Here is a 17,745-nt window from a genome sequence, read left to right on the forward strand (position 1 = left end):
ATTTCATTCATTCTCTATTCACTTTAATTTATTAGTTTGGTTAAAGAGAACGGGAGAAAAGAAACGCGAAAGGGACTCCTGGTGCAAAAACGTTACATAAAGAGCACAACACAATCACATAATTCGGACGGGAATTTTTTTTCCCTGAGATCTACTGTTTTAAAAAATACAGGACATTTTTATACTTAAGCGTTTTTATTATTTTTCTCGTCAAGAGAACTAGAATATGTCTAAACAGTAGCCCAGATGCAAAGTGTTGGAGTGTTACTTTCGTACGCGACATGTCATTGGCTGTTGAAGATAAGGTATCAAATGAATAAAACATTTATAAAATGTTTTGTGATTGGCTTCTGGGAAGAGAGTTGTGAATCCGACTCTAGCGCCCAATATTGATTGTCTGCGCTGTAAATGCGTTGCATATTAGAAAATTGTAGGGGAGCGTTGAAATTTCATTGACTCGACGGAAAAGTGCCTTGTTAAGGCATCAGTTTTACCTCACAAACTTTCAGAGTGATCATTTCAGCGTTTATCGTATCACAGAGGGATCTTCTTTGGCTTTTATCGAAGTACGCTTGCACCAAATTTTGTTGACTGGGATGCCGCCATTATAGAAAGTGCAAGACAGGCTTTTTCATGGTTCCTTTCCGATTCATTTATCTTGAAACACCACCGCTTTGCTGAAGTGTAGCTGCAATTAATTGCAACCAACCTGGATCCGTTAGACGAATTCGACACGTCCAAAATGGACGATTTTAACGATGATGGTAGGTGGCTATTTATACATCAGCTGCATGTGTTGCAGTGTTGGCGACGAAAACCAAGAACATGGCGTTACTTTTTGTAGAGAGAAAATTAAATTTGCCTGTTTGTTGTTCAGATGACGGAATGGACAAGTCCTCCCACGGTCGGCTAAGGAAGAGGAAAGCAAACCAAAATTTTGTAATCAAGGAGTAAGTACAGACTTTTGTTAAGCTCAAATAAACCAGTCAGACGAACAAAATTCCGTTGCTTCGCTTTGCATTATCCCTTTTCTTTGAATTTTCTCTGTCTTTCCTTGCCTTAAACTTAACTGTTTATTTTGCTGTTCAGAGAGGATTCGGATGATGATGACATTGAGGGAAAGGGAGACCACAAAATGCCCAGGTACGCACCTTACTTTGTAATCACGATTTCCTGTTCTCCTATCGATTGATCCTTAGGCTTAAAAACTTTCCAGCTTGTTGTGAATATCTTCAGCTTTTGTAACAATAGTTAAGATGGTTGGATGGTAGTAAGGCTATTCTTGAAACAGAACTTCATCGGTCAAATACTGCTCCGGCTGAGGTTGAATTATTTAAGTTTACTCATTTTCGATTGTTGTCTTTCTAGCTGGACATAACACTTTTTCATATCAGCACATACACAGAACCTGCCAATGTTTCATGAAAACGTCTTCACTGAAAGCTGTAGTTTGTTTAGCAATTCGTTTATTTGCTAAGCATCAAAGAAACGTTTTTAATTTCTCCTGTTCATAGCAATCAGCCAGATGATATTTCTACAGCGATCAAGTGAGCTAATGTACAGTAATTCTTTTTTACAGAACGTCTGATGAGAATAACAAAGAGAAATTTGCAAGGTATTCAGTTTACGTTGTGTGATCACGTACGATTTGGTTGTGTTATTCCCGCCTGAAGGTTTTTGCAACTACTTCCAAGTATCATAGAATATACCAAGACCAGTTTATTCTGCCACATCATTTTTTACTATTTCTATGTTTATGTGTTTGAAGTCTGACGATATAATGTTCAGTGTTTTCTTCTTTTCTTCAAAGAACACAAAAAATTGAAATTTTCAACAGTGGTACTTTAGTTATTTTCCTTTTTTTATGTTCTTTCTTCAAATGAAATACTTCTCTAACAGCTGTAAATTATAATACTCAATTAAGGTCTTTTTAAATATAAACTATCCTTTCTTGGTTTCAACCAAATACTGTAAATATAAATTTTGTTTGTCATCCTTTTCAAATCACTTCTTCTAAACTGACAAATGACATTAAATGTAATGGTTGAGTAATCTTGCTTGTCACATCAATGGTAAACCTCAATCTAATCTCTTGAATGAGCAGTTACTGAACAGATGATAAAGATGAAGCAAATACTGGTGTCTTATTTGTTTCATCCTCAGATGTTTCTCTTAACTGTATTAAAAATAAATTGACAATTCCAAAACGAAAGTAATGTTATTTCCTTTTGCTCTTAAGCAGTTTTTAACTTCCTTCCATGTGGATGCAAATTTTCTGGGTGCATTTTCCAATAAAAAAATAAGTCTTATTGACGATAACAATCATCATATGGCAGTCTTGCTAGCTACACCAGTGGTCCGTAAACTTATTTTTGCTTTTGGGTGACAGGAAAATTAATGTTGGCTTGTACACACAACTTGACACAACTTATATTCTGGCCACCCTAGATTTCATAGGCTGAGTACAGCCTTGACAATGCCAATTTTATTGTAAACTGTCGTCTAAGTTAACATTTTTGTTACGATGAAATGAACAGTACATTTGTACAATGCTTTTGTTTTGAGATGTGTTTTTTTTGTCATTTGCAGAGGCTTTATGGTAGTTTAGTATGGTTGTTGTAATAAAATTTTTGCTTGGTATAAATGTCTTTTTTTTTTTGTATGATGTTGCCTTTTAATGAGTTTTGATTCAAAGGAAAATAAAAGTCAGACCAAGGGTAAAATTGAACTGCACTTTGAGCAATACTATTTTTCACAGAATACTAATCATAAATGTAGGGAAGATTCACAATGTTGTCAGTAAAATGTTTCACAGAGAGATAAAAGTTACTTTGGTGTGAGTATGTTAAAGTGCCAACCAAAAAAATCACAGACAACAACAAAACTTTGTTAATAAGCTGATAATAATATAACAGATGTAATGCATCTCTACTTTTCGGTACTACAATTTTTGTTATGATCCAAACTGCTAAATCATTGATGAACTGCTTCAAAACTAGACATTTGTCTGGAAAAGTCTTTCAGCTGTCTTCTGGTATACACTCTTGATTTATCATTGTTCTTTGTTCTTTACATGCTGTAGTAAAATCCCTCTTAATTCAACCACTGTTTTCTTGTGACATATGGTTTGTTTTTAATTAAAATGTTTTATCCTAAAAACAGCCAAATTTTGATTGGCTGTTGACCTGTTTTCTTTGAATATCTAAAGAAGACATGTTGAAAAAAATTATTGAAGTGTTGTTGCAATAGAAACAGATAACATCTAATTTTCTGGTTTGTAAGTGTCATCAGGGCAAAGCAAAAAGTAATATAAGTTAGCAAAAAAAATATATTTAGATGGTCTGTGAGCTTTTAATAGTGCAAGTATGGATTATAACAGCATGTTTACTTTTTATTTACATTGACATTATCTTGATACTTCTAAAACTAAAAACTTAATTAATAGAAATAGTGGTAGTACCAATAATAAAATAAATATATAAATAAGTATACTGAAGGATGTAGTCATAAGCCATGATAAATACAATAGTCAGACTTATCTCAATAAGAACACTTAGCAACTCATTCCCATCCATGGTAGTTCAAAAGCAGATACCCTATTTAAGTGTCATAGACTGTCTGGAGGGGAATTGACTTCTTGGGTTGTAAATGGCCTTCTGGTCTTGAGATGGGACTGATATTAAGCTTGCTGCTTGTCAGTGCAGGGACTTGTGCATCATTGTCAATCTGGCAAGTCTCAGTCTTGTTTTAAAACTCTGCCTTCCCAGTTGCTGTCAGGCATATTTGATATAAACCTTCGTCTCTTTTATATGCAATACGTATTTGACCTTTTAGAGTAGAGTTTCTGTTGTATTTGAGGATTTTTCAAAAGTTACTGTGTTCTTTGCTTGTGTAGTTGTGCTTTTACTAAGATTTTTCTGAAATGTTTTACAGGGAAAATCACAGTGAGATTGAGAGAAGACGGAGGAATAAAATGAATGCGTACATCAATGAATTGTCTGATATGGTACCATCTTGCAATGGGTTGGCAAGAAAACCAGATAAACTCACTGTTTTGAGGATGGCTGTTAACTATATGAAATCACTGAGAGGATCTGGTATGTATCTGTTTTATAATGTTAATATTTTGAGATATGGCAAAATATTAATGTCAATGGCAAAACAATACAAATTATTTTGGCTTTGTCTTATTGTTCACATTATCATCTGTTACTCACAGTTCTTGAAAAGTTGTTTCACATTTGTAAACAGCTGAAGCATTAATGTTGCCCTACTTCAAGAATGATACATCTGCATTCCTATGGGTTTTCATGTATTTTTGTTTATTATTTATTATTAATTCCAGGTCAGACTCCTGATGTGTCTCACAAGCCATCATTTTTGTCTGATAAAGAACTGAAGCACCTCATTTTGGAGGTAAAAAATAAAAAAAAATGTGTAATGTGAAAAAGTGGCATGGGCATCAGGGTTTTTAACCAGGGCAGGCAGTGGGCTGTTTGACCAGCTGTTAATGTAACATAAATTCCCCCGTTTTTGGTCGTAAATGTTTTTTACTCCAACCATTTTCCCCTGTGTATTAAAACCTTCATGTTCAATAGCGTAGTGAAACCATTGATGCATGTTCTAGATGAAGGTTTCAGAGTATGAGAAGAAAAACTCGCTATTTTTTTTCAGGCCTAAACAAACGTTTTTCCTTTATGAACAGTTACATGTTGTAGGTATATCTGTCGAACTAATAGGAGCACCTGAAATATTTTAGGAATGTTTATTGTGATATGACCAATCGCAGGGAAGATCGGGACGTGTAAACAAGCCACAAAACCACGAACTATTACAGATGCTATCAGCAGTTTTTTCCTGTGCTTGATTTGTTTCTTTAGTAGTTTTCTTGACTTTGTTTGGCGTGATGATTCAAAATCACATTCAACTTTGATTAGTTTATCTGCACACACCTTGGCAGCCATTGGGTTTGGGGAATTTAACAGATTGTTACAATGTATGTGTTTTAATGTTTGATTAATGTGTACTTTTTTTATTTTCAATCCTTTCAGGCAGCGGATGGATTTCTATTTGTGGTTAACTGCCGCACCGGAATTGTGGTTTATGTTTCGGACTCCATAACTCCCGTGTTAAACCAGCCTCAGGTATTGAAAAGTAACAATAGTATCATTAACTGGTTATCTTCCTCTCTTCACTCTTAGTTAGACAATTATGTAAGGTGATCACTCACTGAGGTTGGGTCAGTAGTCAAGGCTTTGGCTTACGAATGATGCTTGCTATGTAAAGAGATTACAGTGGAACTCCATCACTATGACTGCATTTTTCTGAGTCCCCAGTAGTTTGTATCTTTATGATTTGACCGGTTTAATTCCTGGTGGGAGCCAAACAGCCAATCTGTGAAACAGTAACTCTTTTGAGAAAGATGTTTATCCAGTCACAACCCTCCAAGTCAAAGTTTTTGATTGGTTGCCTGGTTTAGGGAGACTTTTTTTCAAATCAAGTCTTGTAGGCACCATGGTGACCAAAATGGTCACAACTTGGAGGGTTGAGTCAGTGACACAGGCTGCTTGGAAGAAAAAAATCTGAGTGCTCCCAGTAGGCTTCAAACCTATGACCTTCTGGTTACTAGTCCAGATGCTCTACCACTGAGCTACAGGAGACTCATGGGAGCTAAGACCACTGAGTCATTAAGAGAAAAACAGTTAGCACAAGCCATGACAGGTAATGACATGCAAACCTCAAGAGAAAGGCTGCAAAAACATGCGAACCATTGCAAAGCAATTAGAGCTCCCTGCTACATGAGACTGCTGGCTAGCCGTGTCTCGAGTTTGACTTAGCCTAATTTTCTTGTAGCCTCATTTCAGAGTCCTTAACTTAATGTTGGTAGTATTTAGTGGTAGTTTGGTGTTCCTGTACATCAGAGTTTGCAAATTTTATTTGTGGGTGGAGTTGGTGTGACTTCTGCTTCAGCCAAGTTTTGTACTCATTTTGAATATTTGGAGTCAAGTTACACAACAAAAAAAGCAATGTTAAACAAGAGTTGAAATAATAGAACACATGTGACAGCATTTGCTATTTCAGTGTGTAGTTCTGGCACGTATATACTCTATCATGCGGGAAACATGAAGTAGCCACAGCCTCATGTGAGAGTCCGCTGCCCTCGAAAGACTTGAATCCATGATGATCATGGTTCAAGTGATCTCTATTGTAGTTTAGCCTCTACCTGTACACAAGTGAATAGTTCTTCAACTTAGGCTGTTTCAATCAAAGTGACTCCCTCCCTAACCTCACTGGAGTCATCTCAAAAATTTTGGTGTAAAATACGCCAAGTTTAGCATTTTTGTAAACCCTGCTCAGTGCCGGATCCAGACCTTGAGGTAGGGGGTGAGGGGCGGTCATCCAGTCTCTTAGAAAGTGGGGGGGGGGTCTCCAAAATTTTTTTCAGCCCTTTGGGCCTCAGTTTGGTCTAAAAATAAGGGGGGGTTGGGCCCCCCAGGCCCCTCCCCTGGATCTGCCACTGCTGCTGTACATCTTACCTTTCTGTTGTATTCTTTTCCTAGAGTGCATGGATGAATCAGGAGATTTATGATTTAGTTCACCCAGATGATGCTGAAAAAATAAGAGATCAGCTGTCTGCAACCGAGTCCCCAGATGCTGGAAGAGTCTTGGACTTAAAAAGTAAGCTGTTTTATAAACAACTAAAAACTGAAGTGGATTGTGTTATTTTGATATTATAATATTAGGAGCAGTGTTCGTACCAGGGTTTTCAACACTGGAGTCCAGTGGACCCGTAGAGAAGCTAAAAGGGGGTCATGAGGGAGAAAAGCAGGTCACAAGGTTTAGATACAAATAACTCAACATTTTACAGCTCTGAGTTCAGAGTAAATATCTCATACTTTCTTAAATCGTAGATATCCAATGTCCAATTTCTTTTAAGGAAATGTATGTATGTGCATGTATGTATCATGTGGATTGTAATAGGCTTTTTTTTTCCCATTCTTTGCGCCCTTGGGACCCCTTGGGCTAATTATAGTGCAGCAATTTTCTGTTGTCATTTATTTGAAAGCTTTTTGTTTCAAGTACATGAAAGCAGTTTTCTTTATGGCGTGACTACTTTATGTATTATACAGTGTTTAATAGCACAGTAGACTGGTAATATTAAAGTTATTGTTTTCTTTTCCCTTGAAAGCTGGAAGTGTGAAAAAGGACAGCCATGGAGGTAAGAGTAAGTCTTGAAAAATGATATTTGTCCTTATGCATTATAGACTAAGTCCAAGGTTTTTGGCCTTTTTTTTTAGGCCATTGTCCAGCCATCTTGACTTAAAAATCTTGGCCAAACCCAAACCCTGATGCAAAAATGGCTGCTTGATTAATATTCCTTTGTTTAAATTAAATTAGCCTGACTAGGCTCGTTCTTCAGTACAAAATTCAAAAGGATACATTACCTCAAGTGAGGCTAGTCAGGCTAATTTTGATTTAAACAAGAGAATATTAATCCACCAACCATTTTTGCACTGGGTCCATTACACAGCAGGGCTGGTCTCTAGCATTGCATGGTGGCCCTTGACGTCTTACTTTTGCTCTTGGGCCAAACTAGGTTGTCGTTGTTTTCACATAAAAATGATATGCTGGACACCCAGAAGTTCACAGGTTCAGAGCATTGGGCTCCATACAATTCGTAGAATGCAATGTTGTATGGCCAACAATTACAATGGGAACATTGAAAGTAATCCTAAGCAAACATTGAGATCCATCTTGCCCCTTCAGGTAGCCAATCAGACCACAAAATTCACTTTAACTTACCTGCTTGCAAAGCCAGCCATGTAATACATTTAAAATAATGTTAGTTTCGTTTTCTTGAACACTTTGAAGGGGTACTGTCATGAAATAAGACAAACCCTATGTAATATTAATTGCAAGAATTGAACATTATTGTAATGTTCTTGATAAGATGACGTGGGTAACATAAAAAGATTCAAGAGCTGACCTATCAAGGGGTAACCTTTTGTCAAAGTGTAATTGTTTAAGCATTGCTGAACTCAGTTCAAAGACGCCAATTGGAATAATTATAATGATTTGTGGATTCCTTTTGCTATTTAGCTCTGTCCAGAATGTATTCCAACTCCAGAAGAAATTTTATCTGCCGCATGAGATGTGGTCAAGAAGAGGGTGAGACCACAACAAGAGGGAAGGACAATCGTCTAAAGCTTCTGGATGATGAATATGCCATTGTGCATTGCACTGGTTACATCAAGGTAACATTATTTCTACCCCGTGGCTCCTAAGAATGCCCCAGTCCAAAGTAGCCATCTCTTGTGGCAAGTCAGCAGTTTGCATTCTTAAATCGACCAATAAAACTGTCAGTGTTCTCCTTATCAGGCGGTAACCAGTACAATTTACTGCCTGAAGCAATACTTCTAACTTCCTGCAACCACTTGAAGGTTTACTAAAATTAAATAAGTGCTTTAAAAAATACGCAAGTTGTGATCCCATTCAATCCTCACAGGGAAATGAGTACTGTATTTCCTCGAGTAACAGCCGTCCCTCAATTTATCGCCTCCCTTGAGTAATTGCCTCCCTTTGATGGAAATATTTAAAATAATTGCCTCCCCCAGCCCCCTCAACATCTCCTCTTTCTCCTCTCAAGTTAAAAATTGTCACAAACTCTTTTCATGTAATTGTTTATAATGGCATTGAAAATTAATCAAGGAGCCAAATTTGCAACACTGAAAAAGCCCATGTTCAGTTTATTGACGTGATTATTTTTCAATTTACTGGGATAATGAAACATGAAATAATCGCCTTACCAAAAGGTTTCCATTTTGAGGTCGCCTCGCAGCATTAGAGTGCAACCCTGATTTTACTACAGTGGAATTCTGATTTTTCAAACCACCTTGGGAAAAGCAAATTAGTTTGAATAATCAAGAGGTTTGAAAAACATGGGTAAAATTACAGTGTTTGACTGGTGAAGGGAAGGTAGGCTTGGTTTGAATTATAAGGAATTTCAAAAAACAGAGTGCTTGAGAAATAAGGATTCTACTGTCAAAGTTAACTTTTGTTGTCGCTCACAACATTCTGTGCATTGACAGAGTTTTGGAAATAACTCGGCTGTTGGTGGCCCCGGAGGTGATACTGATCATAGTGAAGCAAGTTGTCTTGTAACTATCGGAAAACTTCAGCCAACAAGCGTTCCTCAGGCTAGTGACTTGGTCAGTTACCCACCTGTGACAGAGTTTGTCTCCAGACACAGCTTGGATGGAAAGTTTACTTTTGTGGATCAGAGGTAGTTATGGGTTGAGTGTACAAACATAATCGTACAGTTAAGGGTAGGGTGCAGAGAAAGATGTGTTTGATAGCTTGGAGCTAGTGGATTTTGCTATCAGGCAAGTGAATTCTGTTCTTAACTTCCCCAACAGCCAAGTAAAGGTTTTGGGGGAATTCAAATTACAGAAGAACTGTAATAAATCCTGCCCATCCAAAAAAATTTTTTTTTCGGGCTTATTAAAATGATTCTTGGGCTTGTACATGCTAGCTACAGCTTGCTCGAATGACAAGCGTATTGACTTTCTTTGCACGCTAAAAGAGGCAAATGGGCCAAAGATGGCCCACAATGCTGACTTGCTAGAGCTTATCCCTTTCTCTTTAGCAGTAAGTGCCTAGGAGTACTGTTCCTCTGGTAACCAATGATATACATGCAAGGCCAGTTATTAAAACAGAGTTGAAAACAGTTTAAAAATACCCTGCTCAGAGGTTTTTAAATTTGGCCAATCCTCGCTTGAAAAAAATGTTTGCAGTTGTCATTGACAAGGCTGACATAAGTATTATTTGTCTTTTTAAGTTGACACCTTACAAAAAGATTTGGAGGCCTAAGAACCCCCGCAGGTCTTATAGATTGTTTAAATATTTGCCTTCCTCTATCTTCTCCCAGCTGTAGTGTACATTGTATGTGCATGTTGTGAAACTAATGGAAACTGTACAACAAGTAACGTGGCATCACAAACACTATCTTGGTACCACGACACAAACAAGAGTTCCTCCACAGAAATTTTGTGGATTCCTATCTTCAGTATCAGCTTTTCTTGAACTCTGTGTTACATGAGTTTAGTTCAAAGAGGTGACTTCAGTCCTGTGTTTGCAGTACTTGTACAATGTTAGGGGCAAGCTTTGGTTTTGTCAGTTTGATAGAGTTAAACTAATAATAGCTGTTTTTTTGTCTGTCTTAAGAGTTACAGAGGTATTGGGGTATAAACCTCAAGATCTACTCAATGAGCTCTGTTACGACTTCTTCCATCCTGATGATTTGGAACATATGATGGAAAGCTATCAGCAAGGTTTGAGCATTCTTTTCTATTGACAGTCATTGATATTTGCATATATTTGACTGTTTTAACATTGAGAAATTTAAGGTATAAAAAGGAAAGGTTGTAATCTTCCAAGAGTATAAAAGGTAGCCAAAAGCCTGCCATGAGCCAATGGGCCTCACACCAGCAACAGTGTTAAAAATCAATAATATTAAAATCACTGGTTTATGGGGCAATATTTTTGGCTACTTTTTGAATCCTTCTTCTTGCTACAAATTATGAACTGAAGGACACGGATAATGGAGTTGGCCAGAAAGGTGTGATGTTGAAGGCTGTGTAATTGGCTGGATGTTAAATGTAATATTAATATTATTGCCCTCAAGTTCCAGGCTTGGTTGGGATCTTTAAGCCCCAAGATCCACATACAAATTAGGCAGACTGATTTCCATACATTTCTTTTAAGAACAGTTAAGAGAATTTGGTTTAAGATCAAAGTATTCTCCCTTTGGTGATCAATTTAGTAATTCTCATAACCTTTACTCTTGATGATCTGCTGATGTTGTTAGGAGAAAATTGATTTGTGTAGAATTAATCACCGCCTAAACTGCAAGCAATCTCTTATTTTTCTTTTGAGTCACAATAGGTCAAGAACATGATTTTTCTTTCTCACACCCAGTAGCAGTCTACATTGCTCATAAACATTACTACATCTGGCATCAACTGTTATAGTATAATAAAGACTGTACTATTGTAAGATGACAATAATTGCAGCTGAAATAATTCTGTTGGCATTACATTGAAACCTGTATTAACGGACCCCATATTAAGCAGAGTTCCTCTATTAATTGGACAAATGGTTCAGTATGTTTCAAATGGTTATTGTCATATTTTAAGTAAAACAAACCTGTATTTAGCAGACACCATTATTAAGTGGACACTAGAAAAGGTCCCTTGGGCGTCGGCCGCCTTATACAGTTTCACTGTATTGTTCAAATGACTGTCTCTGTCCAAGCAGTATGGAATGAGTATTTTTTGAATTTTGTTTTCAGTGAAAATATTATAGTGTTTTTTGTTTCAGTGATGAAACTGAAGGGCCAAACACTGTCTGTGAGGTACAGATTCCGTGCCAAGGATGGGAACTGGGTGTGGCTTAGAACAAGCTGCCACAGCTTTCAGAATCCATACACTGATGAAGCTGAGTACATCGTTTGCTCAAACTGCATGGTACCAAGGTACATGTCTTGAAAAATTTGGGGTGAAACACTTCACCCAATTTTTGGTTGAAAGTTGATTGACAAGGTATTTTTGACTTAATGTATCCTAAGTGAGCACTTACATGTATGCCATGTATATGTGTACAGTTAATGGCACAAAATATTAAAATTGCTGCCTTAACATGTCAAAGGATAATACCCATTATTTGAACCATCTTAAATAGGTACTTTCAGAGCACATTGAAAAAGTTGATGGAGTACAGAATCATCCCAAAAATGTTTTTCTCAGTACAAATGCACCCAACCATTGGATTCTGCAGTCTCCAACAAGCTTGCCGGTCATTGTTAGATAACATAAAAATGACCAACCAGAAGTGGTTTTTCTCTCTTACAGGCCTTCTGTATTAATTTAAACTTCAATTTTTCTTTTGGTGAAAATGCATGGGGGCTTTTGCTATATGCATTCTTCTCCCTTTGAGGACAACTTGAATTATTCTGTTCACCAAGAGTACTGTTTTGATTATTTGCGGCATCTCAGTAAAGCTATGTGCAAATGGACACAACAACTCCCAACAGTGTTGGAACTTGCAGTGCATAGTGGGAAGGATACAACTCATAAGACTTTGTAAACCATGTGTGATGCCCTGGTGTGGCCCCAACAATTTTGGAAGAGCTGTGCAAACAGATCCAACATTTCTGTGCTATGCTTTGGAAATCACGGAACAAACAAAATGTTAGGAGTTGTTGGCTCAAAATTTTGACCAGTTTCAAACTTTGCGCAACAACTCCCAACAACATGCAACAGGGTGTGTAAACGGAGGCAACATGTAGCATCCAACAATTTTGGGAGTTGTTGGCCAACAATGTTGCACCTGTTTGCACAGTGCTTTAAGAGGCCAAACATAAGGCTTCCAGGTTTTGAAGGCAATACTCACTTTCCTATTTATCTAACTGTAGTAACAATAGCATGCAGCCAGTCACCCTGAATCTATCAAGTCCCACAATAAACTCATCTCGCAGTGGACCTCTGACTGGCAGTACAGATTACTCTGATATCTCACCGCACCCAGACTTGACAAATCCTGATTCCACAGCTGCCTCGCTGTATCAGAGACACCCACAACTTATGGCTGGGCGAGAAGATGGCATGTGTCACTTCTCTCCTACTGGGGCAGTTCAAAAAGGTTAGAAAATGCCTTAAAATGTTAAAACTAATCAGGACTATACAATACTAAGATATGACTTCTACAGGTAAAGGCTAAGAAAAAGTTAATCTTAAGATATGGACTATATACAGTTACAGTGAATATGAAGCCACAAAGTTTTGCCTGTCTTTGTTTACTGGGAGGTGGGAACTTAATTTGCCACAAAATCATTAAGATATTTTTTCCAAAATTCAAGAAGAATAAAAATATTATGTCATCATTGTGCTGAAACACACACAAAGCTCTTACTAAGTTCTGTCAATTTATCCAAATTATTCAATTTCTTTGCAACTGATTTGGTAAATACTAAAACAACTCTTCCTCTCTGGGTAGTCGAACCTCTCTTGTACAGACACCGAAGGGACAGAGAGAAGTGTCCACATTAATTAGGTGACTGTATTTTAGAGACTTCATCAAGACTCCAATGACAGTTTTAAGTGTTAGTAACTAAAAACAGACCACATATGTGTCTTAATTGTGTCTAAACTGATGAATATAAAGAAAAGAGCAAGAAAAAAGGCTAGTCTGTCAATGAAATGGTCCACTTTGTGAGCACCAGGGCCTGGAACTTCTACTCCGTGCTTAAAAATTGCTTATGCTATCTTAATTTTTGCAACAAAGGGCTACATCTGATAATTTGGATCTCATTATTTATTTCTGTTTGTTTTAGTATCACCACGGATTGGAGAAGCAGGTTTGGAAGCCCTCTCTAAGGTATGAACCTCTCCAGTTTAATTTACAGCATTGCCAGTGTGTGGTGTCAGTGGTGCAAATTCCCTAAAGTGATGAACTGTCCTTTACAATGCCAGAAGAGCTGTCATTAAGATTTGAAGCAGCTGTAGCAAATGAAGTGTCCACTGTAACATCTCCCAAAAATTTATTGTTTGATCTTTAGTTTGAGGTGTTGGGGGTTATAGCCCCTATTAGGAAGCTTAAGCAATGATGATGGCGGCGGCAACAAGAAAGGCAAAAAAGCAATAGGATCAGATTGGCAAAATAACAACTTTGCAGATGCATCATGCTTTTTTGCACTTTTCTTAGCCATCATTGCATGACTACAATGCCTAGTTTCACGTTTTGTCAAGGACGGGAACACAATACAACAACTTTCTTTTTCTTTTCCTGAACTTTTATACAGTCCTTTGGAATTTAACTCCAAGAAAAATTTTCCAACATTTGACAAATTAAACTAGATGAAATAAGTAGGATAAATTTTGAGGCAGTGTGAATTTGCTTTGTAAGTGAAGTTTTTATAGCCGTCACCGTCTTTGTTGCTGTTAAAAGCTCCCTAATGACAGCTCTGGCTGGTGCCCACTTCTGGAGAACTTTTCCCTTTAAAAAGACTACACCATGGAGTATGACTTACCCTTGGTGATTTGAGAAACAAAAAATAGGCTTTTCTTTGACAATATTTCCACCTACAGAAACACCAGGTCTTAATCGATCATACCCCTCAAAAGTAACTGCCACCACCTCAGGAAATTAGGAAGTTATCAACAATTACTTGACGTATACTATGGTCACTTTAAACCATCTGGCTCTCGCAAGCAAACAGTTTGAAATACTCGCTGTTGATTTCTGGAGTATTTCTGATTAATGTCATGTGCTTTTAGGCGAGTGAGCTCAGTGACAAGAGAGGAAACACTTCACCAAACACTTCAGTCACTCAAGTACCACAAAAACCTGACCCCACCCTTGTGAGTCCAGTTCCTCCCGGCAGTGGCACTGCTACACAAAGACTAGGAACAGGAATGCTTCAACACAGCATGGACCAAAATAGTGGTAATAACGGACAATAATTTTGTATGTGTGTAGATTTTTTTTCTGTGAAGACTTAATAAGTCGACCTTTTATCGTCATGCAGTTTACCGAGATGACCAATCAGAGGTAATGCCATTATTTTTTTCATTAAAGCTGAATTACAGAATGTTTGAATTAGTTCCACCAGGGTAACTTTGGAAAATTAAACAAGCATTCCCTGTACTAATTTATGCATTTTCTCAATCCAACATGCAGTTCCCAAAAGTTTCCAATTTGGATTCTGTTAGGTTTTAACTTCATACACTTGTACAGGGAATCACACTTAAGAAACCTCCTTCTGATCTTAAAATATCTGTAAAATGGGTTAGACAATATCTGTTGATGAGTGTTATTAATTTGTTAAAGCAAAAACTTTCTTTGTTTTCAGTCGACCTGGATAATCAAGAGTTTTCAGCTGGCCAGGCAGGTAGCCTTCTAGCAGCTTTGGTGCAAAGACGACAAGCAATGATAAATGCTGCTCATAGTCAGTCTCCACAAGGAGGCTACAGTCTAATGAATGGTGGAATGGGCTCCATGTTACAAGCTGGCATGCCCGGCCAGCAGCGTCCCATGGGTTCTATGACCCCCATGGACCTGCTGAGAGCACAGATGCCACGCACCATGGGGGAGATTAGCTCCAGTGGAATGATGGGCTACACTACCACTATAACGACAAGAAATGGTCAGACTGGAGGTAACGCCTCAGTGGTTGCTACCCAGAGTATGGGAGGGCGAGATATGATGCCAGGTGCTTGGCCTCACCAGGGTGTCATGCAGAGGCCTGTCAGAGATGCTGAGATAAAACCACCACAAACGTCAACACTTCCTTCCCAAGTAGAATCAACAGCCCCACCAGGAATGTACAGTGGCATGAGACCAGGCACAGGACCAGCAAGCGGCCGAGGGCCAGCACAAGGCTTTCCTAGTTATTACCAGTAGCACAGAACATTCTTTATATCGAGCATTGTTTGGTATTTCAAACATAGAGATCCATTGTAACAACAGGACTTAACTTCTGGAAAGTTTCTACATCTATACGGGGGTGAAACGTCAGAAATCTGGGCTGTAAAATGCAGCTGACGTCTTCTGTGAAGGGTTTTGTTCCAAGCAGAAGGAAAGCTCTAACAAAGAAACGTTACACTACTATAGAACATCAATGTTCCTATATCGTATACATGAGAATCCTTGTAATGTAACTAATGTTATTACACCATCAGGTTTTTAACCGTGATACGGTGTTCTCTGTAATCATTGGTGTGTTTTAACACAGGTGAGGTCATTATTGATAAGAACTTCAGGTAGGGTAGGTCGTGTCTTCTTTCCCTTGTAAATTACCAGCCATGTGAAAATCCTAAGAAACTCACTTGGTGCATTTTGCAGCACTGGTAGCAGATTTGTGATTACTTATTTCTGATGTCCATTCAAGGTCTGTTTTTTTTCTTGTAGTACAATAATCTACCATTGGTGGTTTTTTTTTCTTATGCATGCCTTAGATAGTCGTAGGGGGTTAGAGCATATGTAGCAGATTTTTACTGATTTGTCTCTAGTTTTCTCTTTGGTCCTCTTTGTTGCCTCACATGAACAATCAATGTACTGTTGGTAATTGTTGTTGTTTTTAATGGTTAGAGAGGTTATTGTCTAGTGCTGTAACTACTGCCCGAACAGTGCAAAATCATGCTTCCTAAGAGGGTTTTGGTTTGAGACTGCCACCAGACAAAGTTAGTGATTCTAAAATGTGTTTCAAATTTAAAAGGCAGGTGGTCTTCAGGGCTTCTCGACTAAAAAGTAAAACTTTTTGAAACAGGTTATTGAGATGTGGTGGAGACAATAGTAGAGACAATCCATCTTTCATCCATCCTAGAAAGTCACTAACTGGCTGTGGTTTTGCAGCAACCTAAACTTATAACAGTTTCCACATTGGAAAATTCAGCAAGTTTTTCTTTATATCATGGGTCCTTTTATCAGTTTTGCATCTTTGCATTGAAGAAGGACAGGAAACAATTACGATTATTTAGAATGGTTTTATCATGGGATAAAACTGACTACTTTAGTTTTCCAGATACTTGCAAAGTTGGCGTAATAAGTGAAAACGAAGTAGTGAAAAATATGATCTTTGAAAATAAATATTTTGCTTACTTATTTACTTACGAAAGCCTTTGCACCTATTAGTACTTAGGGAATACTCGATGATGCATGTATGTAGTATATAAGACACTCTATATCCTTTGTTTGTGATTTACAAACGTCTGTGGGGGAAGGTTAGACATGCTCAACTTATTTTTTATGGCAAAATATCTTCAAAAAGAAAGAAAAACGTTCGTGCTGTTACATAAATCATTATATAGAAAAAGGTATCATACTAAAGGAACCTACATACTATTGCAAAACTAATAATTACCCTTTAATGATCATTAGTAAGATGCTCACAGGTTACTATAACACAGCTTCTATAGTGGCCTTCAATATACCAAGGGACATATACAGCTGTTTCCAAATAGAATTTTTAATTTTCCCTGTTATGTTAACTTTGGTATAATTTTTATCATTTGTATTTGTACACTCCTTTACAGCCGCTGTTTCCCTTCTTTAGCGATAAATCATCGGTTGTTGGTAGAGGGGATTTGTCTTTGTGGCAAGGAAACAGATAAGCTACCATTGAAACTGAAAAGTTACTGTACCATAATCCAGGAAACTTATGGGACATAATTTCATATTGCACAGGCTAGAATGTGTGTTATCCCAGAGGCACTGTGTTTTAGCTTTTAATTAGGTACATGTAGATAAATGGTGGTGTAATAACTTAAATAAATCATTTGATGATCAAGCCTTGTGAGTATTAATGTGGTGAGTGAAAGTAGGGTGGGAAGGGGGTTTCTTTTTCGATCTTGTAGCATTGACTAAGACTTAGAAACAAAAGGATTTTGATGCTGAAATCTTAAGTTAAACAGTGTTTCACAGAAGTTAGCAAGTTTTAACAGGCCCTTCGTAACTTTGCAGTCGCCCTCTTAAACGTGCTTATTCCAAAATGTCAGCATCAGAAATAGCTTCCTTAGCAGGCAACCCCAGCTTGTCTTCTTTTAATTTTATATACACTTTAGCTCTTTCTTTTAAGCCTCAACAGTGATCAGCATCAAGTTTCTCCTAACAATATCACTGCCATATCAAATGAATGACTGGAATGATCAACATTGACAAAATGTGTTGGATGTTTGAACAGATAGAACA

At 37.6% G+C, this 17,745-nt stretch overlaps 1 protein-coding gene across 3 annotated transcripts; it reads left to right on the plus strand.

Annotated features, from left to right (window-relative positions):
- Positions 1 to 362: 362 nt before the first annotated feature.
- On the plus strand, positions 363 to 17,344 carry LOC140938976 (aryl hydrocarbon receptor nuclear translocator 2-like). 3 transcript variants are annotated; one of them, XM_073388524.1, is made up of 17 exons: positions 363 to 764; positions 878 to 950; positions 1,090 to 1,143; positions 1,580 to 1,615; positions 3,934 to 4,097; positions 4,346 to 4,416; positions 5,052 to 5,144; positions 6,561 to 6,678; positions 7,190 to 7,225; positions 8,101 to 8,255; positions 9,090 to 9,283; positions 10,225 to 10,331; positions 11,380 to 11,533; positions 12,473 to 12,699; positions 13,391 to 13,434; positions 14,334 to 14,502; positions 14,909 to 17,344. In XM_073388524.1, exons 1-17 carry the CDS (start codon positions 743 to 745, stop codon positions 15,457 to 15,459), a joined length of 2,268 nt encoding a protein of 755 aa, XP_073244625.1. In that variant the 5' UTR covers positions 363 to 742; the 3' UTR covers positions 15,460 to 17,344. The 3 variants fall into 3 exon arrangements, with proteins under 3 accessions (XP_073244625.1, XP_073244626.1, XP_073244627.1); XM_073388525.1 differs by having other exon boundaries at positions 14,334 to 14,499; XM_073388526.1 differs by having other exon boundaries at positions 364 to 764; positions 7,190 to 7,219.
- Positions 17,345 to 17,745: the final 401 nt, after the last annotated feature.

This window comes from Porites lutea, chromosome 5, assembly GCF_958299795.1.
Source record: "Porites lutea chromosome 5, jaPorLute2.1, whole genome shotgun sequence".
Classification (NCBI taxonomy): Eukaryota; Metazoa; Cnidaria; class Anthozoa; order Scleractinia; family Poritidae; genus Porites; species Porites lutea.